Source organism: Cryptomeria japonica, chromosome 1 (assembly GCF_030272615.1).
Source record: "Cryptomeria japonica chromosome 1, Sugi_1.0, whole genome shotgun sequence".
Lineage (NCBI taxonomy): Eukaryota > Viridiplantae > Streptophyta > Pinopsida > Cupressales > Cupressaceae > Cryptomeria > Cryptomeria japonica.
This window is the reverse complement of record NC_081405.1, coordinates 373,129,874-373,147,620: the sequence shown is the minus strand read 5'-3', so window position 1 is coordinate 373,147,620 and position 17,747 is coordinate 373,129,874. Positions and strand designations below refer to the sequence as shown.

Below are 17,747 nucleotides of genomic sequence, written 5' to 3'. Positions count from 1 at the left end.
ATGAAGGAGAATAAAGTAAAATTCATCCAAAGAAATCTCTCAAATTCATCAAGTCAAAAACGTGGTGCGGGGTTTTTGATAACATATAAGAGAAAAAAAACCTCAAATTACAAATATAAACTCACTTTTTGAGTGAGGATATTAAATAATATTAATTCTTATTAAAACTCAAATATCAAATAAAATCCAAAATGACCCCTATAATCCAATCATACAATTTTCAACCATTCAAATACTCATAAGACACAAATTATATCCCTTGTATTATTATTACTGAAGTTGAAAAACATGATAATATTTCTCAAATTTATGTTTTAGATATTCTTTCCTAATGTTGATCGTCATCCTTCTTCCTTAAAATATTTTTTAAATACAATTCCCTTCAAAGTTAAGAATCATTTTTAACATCATTCAAATTGTTCATTCTTTCCTATTTTATCTCATCAAAACTTGTCGAAGGAGCATGTATCTTACCATTATTTTTAAAATATATTTTAAGGACTAATGCTCCCAAAGTATACATTTGTCAACCATAACCATAACCATAACCATAAGACAGCCATACAATGAAGAGTCAAGACAAATTACCTAATCTTAATGATGAACTTGCTTTGTTTTTCAATAGATTTTAGTAAATTAGCAATCCCTTCCAATTGACATTTCACCAATCCAGCAGTTCCCTGAAATTCATCATCATGACGTTTTTTTTTCCTGTGATATTATTTCTTCAATATCCTTTAGAACATCTTCTGCCTTGCCCACTTTTTCATTCATAGTGTTTATTGCCTTTTGTACCTGCACTTGCACCCACATATAAACCATACACAATTATGTATGCCATTGAATTACTATAATTAGTGAAGTGAATGAATCAAAATAGAATGTTATGTGGGTATACTTTTTCTACTTGCTTCTCCACAATTTCTGCATCCTTGCCCACTTCTTTTGAGATCTCATCAACATTTTGAGCTGTTTTATAAACAATGCTCCCTTCTTTGGACTGCTTTTCTACTGTTTCAGCAAGATCTTCGGTCACACTTGCAACTTCTTTCGCAGCGTTTGCCACTTCTTCCACAATTTCCACTGTATTCTCTACCTTTTCTGCACCAAAATGTTTCAATCTTTATGAATTACACTAGACAAAAAGTTGAAATAGTGACAGATTTTTCTCTCTTTACCTTCAATTTTTTCAATACTCTTTTTCTGCCCCAGTCTAAACAAATTCGCAAATATACCTGCAAATCTGAAAAATGCACAACATATGAATATATATTGTGAAAGATAAAAAAGGGACTTTAAAATGTACAAAAGATACCGCGGTCATTAAATAAATTTAATGCAGCGATGAGTATTATGAGATATGAGATTAATAAAACAAATCAAACAATAAGAACAAATGATCTAGTAGATGAACACACCAATAACATAAATATTGTTCTGATTAAGATGAGCAAGGATTCTGAAGGTTCAAATTCTTATAAAAAAGAATTAAGTGTCAAATGTAACAAAAAAAACAAAAATTGTCAAGAGGAACAACCACCATTTAAAAAAAACAAAAAATAGGACACTACAAATCCTTACAAACTACCAATCTAATATCAGAATGATTTGAAGCCAAAATGTTCCAACAATTTTTGCTTAATCTTATCATTATGAACCAATTTCCACAGCCCATAATGATAGTTGTGTTTCTGGATTCAACTCTATAAACTTTAATAAACTTTTATTTGCATCAATGTTTCGGATCACACTCCATAATCCATCATCAAGATGATAGAGCTGCATAAAGATAAACATCAATGTTCCGGATCTTGGAGTGTGATCCAAACATTGATGTTTAATGATCTGATCTTGGAGTGTGATCTGAAACATTGATGTTTAAAGATCAGATCTTAGAGTGTGATCTGAAACATTGATCTTTATCTTTATGCAGCTCTCTCATCCTGATGATAGACCATAGAATGTGATCTTGAACATTGATGTCCAGATAAAAAAATTTACACAATTGAATTTAGAAACACAACAACTATCATATCATTATTCTTTCATGACATCTCCATTCTTAAGAACAAGTTTGGGAATTTAGTGCAGAGTTGAATTGAGTTACTTACAAAGGAAATAGATCGTTATTTTGTTTGCCTTGACCAGGGGCATTACCTCCTCCGCTATTTGGAGACCTGTGAAAAGATTCAAAACTGCTGAGACTTCTAAAGTTATGCAGTGGATGTGTTCAGAAAATCAGATTCATTTGGCCAATAAGTAAAAAACAGAAATTTTGTGATGGTATCAACCAACATTTTCTTACCCTGTAGCTCTGATATCATGCACCCACAAGAGACCTCTTTTATTTGTTATGCCTAAGCGTTTTCCAGTAAACAAAGTGGGTTTCAAAGAGGTCCCTTTGAAATTGCAATTAGCTCCATAACCACAAGAAATGGGCTTGATGCTACTGCCACTATCCCATTTTTTATGATCACAACTAATGCCTGGTGCGAATGGGATTTGAATGAATTTCAGAACGAATTTTTCCATTGGAAACTAATTGTTATGGCTGTCCTTGAAAACATATATATTCTTTCTAGGCTAGTAGCACAGGGCACCTGATTTATTTGGGATATTTGTGTTTGTAGGAAAGAAGGATATCTTAATTCTACCACGGGCAGACACCTAATTCCTCGATTACGCAGAGATTACAAGCAAAGCACCAAAATTATTTTTGTGATCCTAGTTAATTTGTCGCATTTCATTTCACTTTTCTTACTTCCACGCAATTTCCGTGGTGTAGCGCAGTTTGCGACAAGGAGCATAATTTAATAGTGGAAAAGTTTAAACGATAATGAGTAGGATGTGAAGGGTGATGATAACTCTCACTATTCCATGTCAGTGAATAGAAGGACAGACAACTCACATTCACATACTTCGAATTTATGTTGTGACATTTCATTTCAGTTTGCGAGAAGGATAACAGTGAAGAGAGAGAGAAGTCACATGCGCGTTGTACTCAAGTGGGCCCCTTCCTGTCATCAACGTCCGTCCGTTTGCGTTTGAACATCGCAATTCAAACTCTTATTACCGCGAAGCCAGCGTACTCTCCTCCTGTGCCAAAAGGTACAGGCTAATCTTCGTATAAAATGGCATTTTAAAAAATGTTTTAAATCTGTTTTTTGGATTTCTTTTGGTTTGACAGTAATGTGGGTGTACATAGAACATGATGATTTAATTGTTGAAAATTTATTGCATTTTACAATTTTTGGAAACGATACTGTATGTCATTGTGTGTGGAGTTTCACCCTTTCTATGTCAAAGTACAAACCTTGGAATGAATTATGGAAATCCATCAAAGGGACAATTATTGTGATCAATGTGCTTCCTTGTTGACATGTACTATAGGAAATGACCTAGTAGTCGAGTGTGTTCCAATTCTTGAGATAGAAGTTGTTGATTTAATACCCCCATATTTGTTGATTTAATACTCTTCTTTTGTATAACATTGCACCAATTCACAGACTCCTGCCTTCAGCTCTACAACTCTCCCGCCTTCAGCTCGTTTGAATCTGTTCCCCCTGGATGACCACCCCTCCTGGGGAGGTCCCTCCCTCCCTGCAAACGGACCCCATACCCAATATCGCGATCGGATCACATGTTGTTGTTCCGACTGTGGGGACCCCATGGTCTGTGGGTCATATGGAAGAAAATGCCAAGTTGTGTCACCACGTCAGTTCTAACTGACTCTAGCCTTGACGATGAAGGGAAGAATATACCACATCCCAGACCGGAAACTTCTGTCGGACAGGGGGATGTGGAGAATGGAAAGAAGAATCCTAAATCTAGCTGGAAGAACGCCCTCCTTGGGTCCACAAATTCGACCTTAGAAGCAGTTTTTGCCAAATTTACCCAAACGGAGGAAGGAACTAAGATCAATCTCCCGGACAATCTCATGGACAATATCGTCTCTTCCCTTCACCTAGCAATAGTGGGTCGATTCTTTTCCTTCCGACCATCTATTGACATGATCAGGCAATGGGCAAAATCCTGATGGAAGATCAAAGGTAGCGTTGACATCTCAGCAATGCCAGGGGGACTCTTCTTGTTCAAGTTCAATACTGAGGAAGATCTAATCTATGTCATGTTGGGCTCCTGGGCTTATGGCAAGCATTTTCTAACTCTGGCTAAATGGAAGCCGGGTTTTGACCCCTTAGCCGAACTCAACCGCATGGCTCCTGTCTGGGTTAGGCTTCCTGGCCTTCCACTAGAGTTCTGGGATGAGCAAATCTTCCGCTGGATAGGGAACTTGTTTGGCAGCTATGTTGCAACAGACTTGGTCACTCTCAATAAATCCAGGTTGGTTTATGCTCACTTTTGTGTCAATGTTACGATTAACGAGGCTCTCCCAAATTTTGTTTCCCTAAAATCAAAGTGGGGAAAATGGTCTCAAGCTATTGTATATGAAAACACTACCCTCTTTTGCCAGAAGTGTAGCAAACAAGGCCATACCTACACTGAGTGTAAGTCCCTAGTGACTACTGAGCCCAAGCTCAAAGAAAAGGCTATCTGGGTTGATCCCATCAACCCGAATGCTCCCTCATCATCTGCTCCTCTGGAGTTGACCAGTGTGAATAAAATCCCTGAGGACTACCCCCACACAGACAGGATCCTTGAAATCTTAAAATCCCCTGTGGACCCTGTTAAGATTGTTAATCCAGTCATCCCCCTAGAAGAAGGTGAAATCCCACACGTGATGAATCTCAACCTTTCCCCTAAACCCCTTTCACCCCCTGGTTTGTTATCGGATGGCATCCCCCTCATGCCCTCTGCTATCCCCACCCCCTTATCCTTTCAAGCTTTCATTTCGGATGAAGTTATCTCCCCTGTGGCTGAGGTTAAGTTTCTTACCTCAACCCCCCCTTTCTCCCCTGGTAGGGAGGAAAGGCCTTCTCTACCAGGGAACTCCCTGACAACGCTACCTCCTTTGAATCTTTCACCCCTAGGATCTCCTCGGATAGGTAATGAAGAATGGATAACCCAGAAGAAGAAAGCCAAGGCCATTCGCGCCAAGAAAGCGAATGTGGGGGGCAATGAAAATAAAGTTGACAGACCCTCGGAAAGAGTCCCGAGACACAAAGTTATGGCCAGGGATATTGCAAAGGGCAAGCAACTGACCCTTGATGGAATCAACAGAAGTAAGAAATGAAGTTCCTCTCCTGGAACATAAGGGGTGTGAACAGCCCCCAGAAGCAGTTCACCATAAAACAACTCATTTTGGATATGAAAATTGATATTTGCCTTCTTCAGGAAGTCAAAATGTCCCACCAAACCTTTGCTATGGCTACGGTTGATAGTAAACTCTGGTCGAGGGCGGCTTTCCTGTATGTTGATGCTTTGGGGGCGTCTGGAGGTATTGCCACCCTTTGGGATCCCATTAAAATTAAAGGTAAGTTTTTTGCTAGCTCCCAGAACTTCCTAGCGGTTACTCTTCATCAAGGTGAACACTGTTGGCAAATGTTCAACATCTATGCCCCCGACTCCAAGATGGGAAGACGGTTAGTTTAGGAGGAAATTTCTGATCTCATCTTGGCCAACCTGAAGGCCCAGTATATGCTTGCGGGAGATTTCAATTCTCCCCTCTACCCCTCTGAGAAGTGTGGAGGTCTTGCTGATTTTACTGACAGTATGGGAGATCTTGCCAACTTCATCAATGTTTCTAGCCTTATGGATATTGACCTTCAGGGTGCTCCTTTCACTTGGTCAAACAATAGGAAAAGCAAACATCTAATTCAAGTCAGACTGGACAGATTCCTGGTCTCCACTAACTTGGACATTAGCCATAACTCCTCCTTAAAAACGCTCCCAGGGACTGCTTTTGATCATAACCCCCTTCTTTTCCATTGGAAGGATAGACCCTACCAGGGTCCCCCCCCTTTTTGCTATGAGATCATGTGGGCTTCTCACCCTGACTTTAGAGATCTGGTTAGAAATTGGTGGGCTACCCCGGTCCAAGGGACAACTATGTTAAGAATTGTGGAGAAACTTAAGCTCATTAGCAAGGAATTCAAAGGTTGGAATAGGACTACCTTTGGGGATATCTTCAAAATAAATAAGGATTTGGGCTCCAGACTTCAACAACTTCATAATATTATGGCTACTGGTAACCCCCCGGACCCTATTTTGATGGAGGAAGAAGACTGCTGCAGGAACTGGAAGGATATTCTCTTTAAGGAGGAAGTGTATTGGAAGCAAAGATCCAGGATTCAGTGTCTGAAGGAAGGAGACAGAATTTCAGCCTTCTTCCATAGATCGGCTTGCATTCACAAGAGAAGGAACTACATCAAAAGTTTCAAGGATGAATCTAACCAGGAGATCACTGGAGACTCCCTAATTGGTCAGTGTGCTTCTGATTTTTTCATAAGGTTATACAAGGAGGCTGGAGGAAGGGATGTTTCTCTTCAAGATAGTCTTGTGAGTAAGCTTCCGACTGTCATTGAGGAGGATGATAACTGTCAACTAACTGTCCCTATCTCTGCGGAAGAAGTCCACTTGGCTGTTTTTTCTATGGGGGCGTATAAGACCTCGGGCCCAGATGGTTTCCCCCCAGCGTTCTTCCAGGATTATTGGGACATTGTTAGCTATGACATCACCAAAGTTGTGCAGGATTTCTTTAAGACTGGGAAATTACTGAAAAAAATCAACAACACTTACATTGTTCTTGTCCCTAAGACTACTAATCCTAGTTGCATGAAGGAGTTTCGACCCATAAGTTTGTGCAATACTATATATAAAGTTATCTCCAAGGTCCTGGTGAATAGAATTAAACCCCTACTGGTGAAATTCATCAGCCTGTCCCAGGAAGGCTTTGTTCCAGGTCACCAAATTTTGGATGTTGCCATTGCCACTCTTGAAATAATCCACTCCATGGACAGGAGCAGAATACCAGGTATGGCCTTCAAATTGGATATCTCAAAAGCTTATGACAAAGTTAATTGGGATTTCCTTTTCAAATCCCTCTTAAAACTGGGCTTCAACCAAAAGGTGGTGGATATGATTCGGGTATGTGTAACTACGGTCCAATTCTCTGTGTTGATTAATGGGACTCCTTGGGGTGCTTCAAAGCAGAAAAAGGCATCCGGCAAGGTGACCCTCTGTCCCCTTACCTTTTTATCATGATTGCTAAAGTCTTGAGCAAAAATGTGGCTGAACTAGTTACCAATGGAAGACTTCAAGGATTCAAAGTTGCTTCCACGCTCCCCCCTCTAATATCCAACAGTTCGTGGATGACACTTTTCTCTTTGGCAAGTCTTCTGTCATGGAGGCTAAACAGTGGAAGAACTTACTGATTGATTATGCCCAGGCCTCGGGTCAATGTATTAATTACGAGAAGAGTAATCTCTTCTTTTTCAACACTCCTAATGATCTCCAACTCAGAATTCTCTCTATCCTTAGGTGCAAAACTGCGGCTCTTCCAAGGACTTACCTGTGTCTTCCCCTTATGGTCAAGGAAGTCACTCCCACTTTTTGGAACACTATCCTTGAACGGATGCAAAAAAAGCTTGCTGGATGGAAAGGGAAGTTCCTTAGTAGTGCGGGGAAGCTCCAACTCCTCGCGGCTTCCCTATAGGGAATTCCTGTGTATTTCTTGTCCATGTTTAAAATATTGGGTGCCATGGGGGAAAAACTTGAGAAAATCCAAAAAACTTTCTTATGGATGGGTATGGAGGAGAAAAAGCACCTTGCTTTGGTCAATTGGGATAGCATGTGTTTGCCCAAATCGATGGGAGGCCTGGGTATAAGAAAGATAAATTCCCTGAATAAGGCACTAATAGCAAAAATTGGATGGACCCTGGCTAAAGGTGAGGCGGACTAGTGTAACATTATTAGAGCTAAGCACCTGGACCGGGAGCAGTTCTATTACAATTTGAGTACAGTCGACCTTCCCCAAGGCTCCAAGTTATGGAATAACATCCTGAAAAGAAGAGTGATTGTAAGAGAAGGATTGAAATGGCAACTCGGAAATGGCAGGAAGGTGAGATTTTGGGAAGACGTTTGGGTGGAAGACGTTTGGGCGGAGGACAGGCCCCTGGCTAACTCTCATTTCCACCAAATTATGCACCACCTAAAGGGACTCTTGGTGGATTACATAGCTAATTATATGGAACCAAGAAGGGGAGGATGGAAGAACATTGTTCAAGTCTTTAGCAACAGGCCTAACCTGATCCACATTTCTCGGGACCTTTTAAACACTATGCTGGAAACTAGAATCCCTCTGACCTCTCATGAAGATAACTTTATCTGGAAGGAGACCCAATCGAGCATTTTCTCTGTCAAATCTGCTTATAGACAGCTCCTGAGACCCCCTGTGGATGTTGAGTGCTGGAAGAAAATATGGAACCCTAAGCTAATACCTAAAATTAATTTCTTCTGGTGGTCCCTAATGCATGGTAAAACCCTCACTTTGGATAACTTGAAAAAGAAGGGGTTCCATCTCCCCAACAAATGCAGCCTATGTAAAGCTAACGAGGAAACTATTGACCACCTGTTTGTCCTCTACCCCTTTGCTGAACATTTCATGGATTAACACTCTCCAGAAATGTGGTCTCTATTGGGTCTTCCAAAATGACATTAAACAGTTTGTTTTTGGGTGGAATCCCCCCTCCCATCACCCCCTCATCATCCAATTATGGAGACAGATACCGCCGCACATCTGCTAGGCTTTATGGAGAGAAATAAACAACAAAATTTTCAAAGATACTGAAACCCCTCCTGATAGTGTTGCCCACATTTGCTTTAAGATGATCTCTGAAAACATAGCGGTGACAAAATGGAAAACCCCCCCTAATCCCCCTAATTGGATAGAGAAAAAAATTGTTCAAAGATGGAAGCTCCCCCCAAATTTTGAAATCTTCAACAACAGTGCCAAAAACAAAAGGAAGTTGACCAAATGGTCAACACCAAAATTACATTGGTATAAGCTGAACTTTGATGGCTCAGCTCCCAAAATACCTATCAAGCGGGGGGTGGAATCATCCGCGACCATTTGGGGAACACTGTGGCAGCCTACGCGGGCAACCTAAAAAACAATACTATCACTCAAGCGGAGGGAATGACCCTCCTATGGGGGCTGAAGTTGGCCATCTCCATAGGAATTAAGCAGCTGGAAATTGAAGGAGACTCACAGATTATTGTGGAAGCGGTGAAAGGGAGATATACTGTTGGTTGGAGAGTGGAATCCATTTTGAGGGATGTCAGGAGCCTTCTGGCCAACCTAGATGGCTTCACCATCCGGCATATCTTTATAGAAGGAAACGAAGCTGACGATTCCATGGCAGCAGTGGGAAGGCTGCAAAATGGCTTACGATGTTGGAGGGACCCCAGTCTGCTGTCGGTCACCACCAAGGTAATCTTGGAGAAGGAAAAAGCCTTTGTCCAAGATGGAACCGTTTTATCCGCCCAAAGATGAAGGAAACCAACTTTCAAAATTTGAGCTGGGGCGGGAATCCCGCCCATTATGAACTTAGACGGCCACGTATCCAAGGTAGGCTTAGTCACCACTCTCACAAGGGATGGAATTATGATGACAGTACAGATATCGGGAATGATTATTCCCTAATTATTACCCAGACGGAGCCAACTAGCGACGATAAAGGCGAAGGAAGGGAAACGTCAAATCACACTGACTCGATTGAAGGTTCACACATTCCTAGTAGATTTCCTAATTTTGATATCTACTCAGACATAAGAGATAATAATCATCCCAATTATTAAGTCCTCTTATCTCATGCTCAACACAGATTTTATTTCAACTCTGCCTTAATTCTGCCTCGGCTCTGCATTTTTGCTGGAAGGGCTTACTTTCACTCTGTTAAGCTGTAGGAACTGAGAATTGGGGGGACAGGCTCAGATTGGAACCCGATAAAGTGGATGAATTCAGAGCAAAACTAGCGGTGTGGTTCATCTGCTCGGAGGGCGACATTGATAAGTTCATGGAAAATATGAAGTGTAATGATGAAAGACTCTCCAAACAATTTGTGACTTCCTGGGAAGACAAAAGAGTTACCATGCGAGGAATCTCGTTTGAAATCAATGAAGAGTTCATAGCCCAGGCAATGGGTCTTTCTATGAAGGGAAGGAAATGGAAAAAGCAGAGTCGTATTGCAGATACCACCAGCTTGAACCAGTTCTTCCACGAGGGCGAAAACCTTGTTAAGAGGTCCGGAGGTTTCAATAGGGAGGAGCTCCCTCCCCCGTGGGATGAGGTTTGTTATGTGGTGATGAAGTATTTCATGCTGGAAGGAAGCTATGGAATCTTCTACTACTACCATCTCCCTTTCCTTAACCATTTGAGAAATAAAGACTTTATCTCCATTTCGTTCTTCTTGCTGCATTCTCTGGACGCTAATGTTAAGGACATTGCTAAAGCTAAGAAAAAAGGGAAAGATTTCCCTATCCTCCACCAAGGCCTGATTCTTCGCCTTTACAACTTCCACCTCGCTCTCTGCCTAGCCCGCTCCATCTCCATCCAGAATGTGACTAATACTAGCCCTTCGACCCACCCCTCTGCTAAAAATGACGCTAGCCCTCCTCGTCTCCCAGAAATTGGCTCTTACAGCAAGAAAACCAAAAAACAATCCCCTGAGGAGGTCAGAACTCCTAAGAACGCCAGAATCCAGGAGATTGATTCTGACATGGATATTACTGATGAGGCAAATACCCCCCGCTACTCTAGCAAACTTGCCTCTAAACCCTTGGAAAAATCTCTGAGAGACCCCTCCTCTTCGCATGACACTGGTAATTCCATCCCGACTGATAAGGTGATCTTGACCCACCATAACCCAATCCCTCACTCTATCAGCTCCACCCAGGCTTCTGAAAGACCCACCTCTTCAAAGAGTCTGGAGCATGCAAATTTCCCCTCCCCGACTTTTAGATTGGACAAAATGATGGTTGTGGAGGAGGCAAGTAGCATAAAAGAGGAGGAAAACAATCTGGCAGATCTCAAGAAAAATATGGAGGCCCTTTCGGTTAATGTTCAAGATATCACCAACAGACTGGAGGCAGCGGAGTCCAAAATGCATGATGTTTCCAAATTTGCGTTGAATATTATGCGTTGCTCGACTACCACTCTATGCCTCATGCAGGAAAGTACGTCCAAAGGTAAAGGCAAGGATGACGAGGACTACAAGGCTCTGTTCAAATTCCTCACCAAGGAATGGGCAAGAAAGCTCCTCCCCAAGAGGAGCCATGGAAAAAAGAAGTGATGTCCTGAATGCAGAAGAATGTAGGTTTTTTGTCTACGTTTAGTAGCCTATGGGCGGAGAGGTTTAGCCTATGCTTTTGTTTAAGTTCCAATGTTTATTGCCCTGCGTGGCAAATATCTAAAACTCTGCTTATTACTACTTTAATTCTGATAAACTCTCGTAGAATGATTTTTGTTTTTGATAGAGGCAAAAGGCTGTAACTCTGATGTTTATATGCGGCCAGTGGTCCTGCCACTGGTCTTCTTAATGTTCTTATGGGTCAGCCCCCTTGTTTTTTGGTTGCTTTTAATATCAAAAACATTGCACCAATAGTTGTGACTTTAAAGTTGTTATTGTTGATCATAAGTACCAATAATTGAATGAAATATACCATTTGTTGTGAAAAATAACTAATCATGTGATGTCACATCAGCTACACAAGTATTGGGGCTCCTTTTGCATGCTTATTGGTCTCTCCTTTTTTTGGGGTTGTTTTGGACACCTTGGCAAAAAGCATGTTGATGTGGTATCATATTTGATGATGTAGCCTTGAAACCTTAGTTATAAGCAGAGGACTTGCTAAGTAAGCTGCTATAAAAAATTGGGAGTGATTTGAAATTTTCACATAGGATTTTGAGAAGCGCGAAGTTAGGGTGCACAACTACTGGGTCCTCTCCCCTAGGGTCCATTGGAGTGGTTTTTATCCCTTTAAATTGTTTTGAATGTAATTGTGGCTCAGATGTTCAAAGACTTGTGTGCTTTTATATGTGTGCATTGCTTGTGCATTTGTCAATTGGTTAATCTAGTGATATTGGGTTCTAGATTTGTTAACAGGTGGATGTTATCATTTTCCTATGTTGGCTAAGAAGTGAATTCTATGGTTCTAATAGATTGACATCATTGTTATGGTGTATAGGAGGAAAATTCTAGAGGAATGATACTTGGGTTGGCCTCCTAGCAAAGTCCTCTACACTATAATAATAAATTGGTAATTCATGTTCTTACATTCTATGATTTAATGAAGAACCCAAGTTGCAATAAATATCAATGAATATTATCTCTAGATTCATGAATCTAACTACAATTATATTTGATAATTGTTATGAACTATGTGGTTTGTGTTTAATCCACGTCTTTGATTAACAATTAATGAAATAGTAAAGCACTTTGAGGGTAGGCCTCTAATAATTGGAAAATTATATTATAAATTCATTAGTCAAACTAATGGTGTTTTGGGAGAGCCTTTGTGTTCTTTATTTATTGACATAACTATGTAGGGAAACATTACTTCATCCTTACTAAGTTGGTCAAAACAATTAACAAAAAGTAATTAAAAAATGTTAAGATTGTTGGTAAGTGTCTAGCATATCCCCTTGGGATTCGTGACATGTCTTAATAGCCTCATGTGAGATCCTTAATTGGGATGGTATCGGTTTCCTGAGAAGATGCATCTTTTGGGAGAAATGGCAAGCTCAACTCCCTATAAGTGGTATCAGAGTGGGGTCGCAGGTTCAAATCCCCTCAAGTAATGTTGAGGGGGAGATTTTTGGTAAGTGAACATATCCCCTCAAGGTTCATAACATGGCTTAACAACCTCTCGTGAGATCTTTAATTGGGATGGTATCGGTTTCCTAAGAAGATGCATCTTTGGGGAGAAATGACCAACTCAACTCCCTATAAAGAGTAAGCATGCCAAAAGTGCTTATGCTTATTACATTTAGGAATATAATTGCAATGTGATATTTGTGTCTTGCTGCTTTGTAAAGTTGGAGCCTATATTAGCAAATATAGATTTAACTAAGTCTAGTGCTCCCTTTCTTAATAAAGCCATATTTCAGCCACCAATTTTTAACCACTCTAATAATTCCTTCAATGTACCCCCTTATTCAAACATGCTCTTGTTGTAGTGTTTTACCTTTTATTATACTTTTCATGTACCTAACTATCTCAAACTATAAAAATTTATCAGTGTTAGGGTTGATTATTGCTATTTCTATCATTTATTTTGTTTATAAGATTGATTTAGCTAGTATTCTTTCCCCTAAGACAACATTTCCATTTTTTTTTGAGACTTTTGACTTTTGTATTCATTTAGACTTCTCATTACTCAAGTATTTTATCATGACTTTTCCCATGCTTCAATTTCCTACTCTATCTTTGCCTTTGGTGCTACAATTCTAGGTCTCCATATAATCATATACTTTTTAAACTATAAGACAAATCTTTGAACCTCAATTCACCTCCACCTATTCTTTTTCCATGCTTCCTCTCCTTTAGCATTAAGTATTCACCATCCCTAATTCCTAATTTGAGGACTCAATTTTCCTGTAAGTCTCAAAATATTGGTCTTTTATTATTTTCCCTACTCATTTCCCTCACCCCACTTCTCATCTCTTTTTCTCCTTGTGGGACTTATACTAGTACTTTTTTCTTCTAACATTGGGCACACCACATTAATGATCCCTAGCCCATTTCTTTTGAGTTGTAGAATTTTGGATTTTTACACTGAAGGAATTCCCTTATTTGAAAAGGACAACCTAGTTTCAGCCATCGACGACGTGTAATGAACAAAAAGGGACACAAGATGATTAAAACATTAATGGTGGTTGGATTTTTCAAGGTTTTTTTTGTCAATTTCATGTTTACCATCGTCACTTTTTTCACGTACATATATATGTTTTATTTTTACCCATTGCAAACCATTGTCGTTTTAATCATTTTACTGCTTCACCATTTACTTTGCCATCACTGCTTTCCATACAAAAAAATTCCACACAAATATATGGAGTACGTACCACTTCTCATGTGATACGGCGAACACACAATACTATACAAGTTGCATTTAATTTAATTTGATTTGACTTTTAATAGTTTTAAAAAATGTAAAGTATGGTCTCTTTTAGAAGATTGGAAGATTCGAAGGTTGACATATTCTTCATTTGATTTTATTTATAATGAGAATCACATCTATGCTCTTTTATCTATATCAAATAAAATGTAGTTGCTAGTAATATGCACCCATACAAGGTCAATCAACTAACTCAAATGAATCACTTATCAAGAGTCAAATTATGTCAATGCAACGTATTATCAAACTACATATAATTTGTTCTTTTCATGTAATATCATTAGAAATCATTTGTAGTAGTAACTTCAAGCCTCTTATGTTTTATTGTGCTGAGTAATAGTGAACTTTTGTAAATTCCTATCAAAGCCTCTTCTGAGTAGAAAAGACCTAAGTTATAGTATCAATCAACCTAACCTCTTACTAAATAAAAAAAATTAAGTCATTCATATAACAAAAAACTATCATAAACAAAAATAATTTTCCTGCAACTTTCCCGCTCTGCAACTTTTTTTGAATTCTTGCTATGCCTTTCATTTCTACAAGGGAGGGTCAGGCCTCCCTGGATTCTAACCCCCCCGGCTAACCTGCAGATTTGTTTGGATCTGGCTCCTGTGTTGCGCGCCCAAGGAGCTAGGTGGGCTCTCGCGGTTGATGCTTGCAATGTGGTGCTGCACGAGGCCCCCTGCTTTGAGAAGCTTCCACTGGTGGCCCCCAACTTGGATTACCCCAAAAAGGATCCCAAGGCTCAGGTTGTGGGACCTTTGCCTGGGGAAACTCAAGAGAGTTCCTGGAAAGGTGTCCTTGTTGGTAACTCCAAGTCAAAGATTTCGATGCTGCAGCCAAAAGTTACTGCTGGTGAGGAGTGCCCCGAGATTTGCCTCCTAGACATTATCATGGATAACATTGCTTCCTCCCTTCACCTTTGTTTGGTAGGAATATTCTTAGCCTTCAGACCCACTATAGACATGGTCAGAAGATGGGCCAGTTCCAGATGGAAAATCAAAGGTACTGTCTCGGTCTCTGCTATGCCAGGTGGACTCTTCCTTTTTAGATTTACTGCAGAAGAAGACTTCATCTATATTATGTTTGGTTCATGGTCTTATGGTAAACATTGCCTTACTCTCTCCAAGTGGAAGTCAGGGTTTGACCCAAGTGCGGACCTCCTTAGACTAGCGTCGGTTTGGATCAGACTCTCGAGCCTCCCTCTAGAATTTTGGGATGATACCATTTTTAGATGGATTGGTAACTCATTTGGTCAGTTCGTTGTTGTCGACAATGTGATGATGCAGAAGTCCAGACTTGTTTATGCTCACCTTTGTGTGAATGTGGTTGTTAACAACCCCCTCCCTAACGTCATTTCCCTTTAATCCAAATGGGGTAAATGGACACAGGCTATTGTCTATGAGAACACCTCCCTGTATTGTCAAAGGTGTGGCAAACACGGTCATGTTATCGTGGACTGTCCGGCCCCGCAACCTTCAGAGGAAAAGCTGAAGGAGAATCTATCATCCCCGGGTATTGTCACTGAGGAGATAGCTAAGAATCTTACCCCCCTAACCCCCGACTTCCATCAATGATGTGGGTCAGACCAAGGACATGATGGAAAAGGCGGGTCCTCAAGATACCACTGAGGCTTCCGTCAATGTTGTGGGTCAAACCAAGGACCTGATGGGGATGGCGGGTCCTCAAGATACCACTGAAGAAGGCTACCCCTTCTTGGCTGGTATTCTTAATATGATAGTTACCCCTAACTCCAAGAAGGTTCCTCCCCCCTCGAGGAGATGCTTGGGCCCAGAGCTAGAAGAAGGAGAGATCCCCCAAGCGAAGATAGAACAAGAAGGTCTTAAAGTGGAAGCAAGTATCAATGAGAAGAAAGGGCACAATGATTCCACTCCGTTAGTAATCATGCGGATGATACCCAACTCAGTGGGAAGTTGCGGGAGGAGTATATGGAGCACTGGTGTTGGGGCCTTGCCTACCACAGGGATTGGTCTGGACCCGACCTCCTCTTCGTCTTCTACTAGATCCACTGGGGATATCACTACTCTCTCTCATGGGAGTCACTCTACCTTGTCATCATCGGCGGATAAGGAGAAAGGGGAATGGTAGGAACCAAAAACAAAAACTAGAGGAAATAAGAAGGCGGATGTGGGCGACGACCCCAAACCAGGCAGACCCTCTAAGAGGACCCTCAGAACTAAGGCAATGTCCAGGGAAATTGCCAGTGGAAGGCAATTAACTCTGGAGACAACTCAGAAGGGCAAGAAATCAAGTTCCTTTCATGGAACTTAAGGGGTTTAAATAGCCCCCAAAAGCAGTATGCTCTTAAGAAAAGCATACTCACCAATAGAGTTGATATTATCCTAATCCAGGAGGTGAAAATGACTTACCAAAATTTTGCTATGCTTGTTGACAGTTTATGGCCAAGTGTTTCCTTTCATTATGTAGAGGCAGAAGGTGCTTCACGGGGAATTGCTACTCTTTGGAATAAGAGCAAAATGAATGGGTTCACGGTTGGCTCTTCTCACAACTTTCTTACCACCAGGTTCACTTTGAATAACTTCTCTTGGTTCTTATTCAACATTTATGTTCCTAATACTAGACATGGTTGGGCTCTGATCTGGGAGGAAATCACTACCTTCTTGAGTAATAATAAGAATGACGTGTTTATGTTAGCTGGGGACTTTAACACCCCCCTTTTTCCCTCTGAAAAGTTAGGAGGTCTAATTGATTACAGTGAGAGTATTCTTGACTTTGCTGACTTCATTAGAAATAATGAGTTACTTGATCTTGACCTTCATGGGAATCCTTTCACCTGGTCTAACAACAAAAAAGGCACCAATCTGATTCAGGTCACACCAATCTGATTCAGGCCAGGCTGGATAGGTTTATGATCTCTGCTAAGTGGAACATTGGCATCAATTCCTCACTCTTGTCTCTCCTGCACACTATCTCTGACCACTCCTCGATCCTTCTCTCTTGGGTTGACAAGCAGACCCCTGGCCCCTTACCATTTAGGTACGAGATCATATGGCACTCCCACCCAGACTTCAAACAATGCATTCAAAACTAGTGGAACTCCCCTATTCAAGGCTCGGCTATGTTCATAATTGCTAAAAAGTTGGAAATTATTAAAAAGTAGGTCAAAGCCTGGAGCATTTCTTCCTTTGGGGATATCTTCAAGAGAAAGAAGGAAGCTGAAACTAATTTGGACTGCCTCCAGAGGACCATTGCGGAGGGGACCTCCTTTATGGACATACATAAAGAGGAGGAGGTTTGGAGACACAAATGGAAAGAAACCATGAACCTTGAAGAAATTTACTGGAAGCAAAGATCCAGGATCCAATGGCTAACTGAGGGGGATAGGAACACCTCCTTCTTTCACAGATCGGCTTCAAAGCACAAAAGGAGGAACACTATCTGATCCATTCTCAATAACATAAATGAGGAATTGGTGGAGAATAATGAAATTGGTCAATGGGCTTCCCTTTAATTTGCTAATGCCTACATGAATGATAGGGCCAGTGAACCTATTGAGGTCAACTAAAGGCTCTTCAATCCCATCCCTCAAGTCCTGAATGAGGCTGTCAATGAACAGTTGACAAGTCGAGTGTCCAAAGAGGAAGTTAAAGATGAGGTTTTTTCTATGGCTGCCTTTAAGGCCCCTAGAC

The 17,747-nt window shown here is 40.7% G+C and overlaps 1 protein-coding gene across 1 annotated transcript; it reads right to left on the bottom strand.

Moving 5' to 3' along the window:
• Nucleotides 1-466: 466 nt before the first annotated feature.
• On the bottom strand, nt 467-2,705 carry LOC131069094 (uncharacterized). The gene is made up of 5 exons (XM_058004402.2): nt 2,306-2,705; nt 2,112-2,177; nt 1,179-1,243; nt 899-1,101; nt 467-795 (listed from the first exon to the last, which is right to left on the bottom strand). Exons 1-5 carry the CDS (start codon nt 2,530-2,532, stop codon nt 694-696), a joined length of 663 nt encoding a protein of 220 aa, XP_057860385.2. The 5' UTR covers nt 2,533-2,705; the 3' UTR covers nt 467-693.
• Between the last annotated feature and the right edge of the window lie 15,042 nt (nt 2,706-17,747).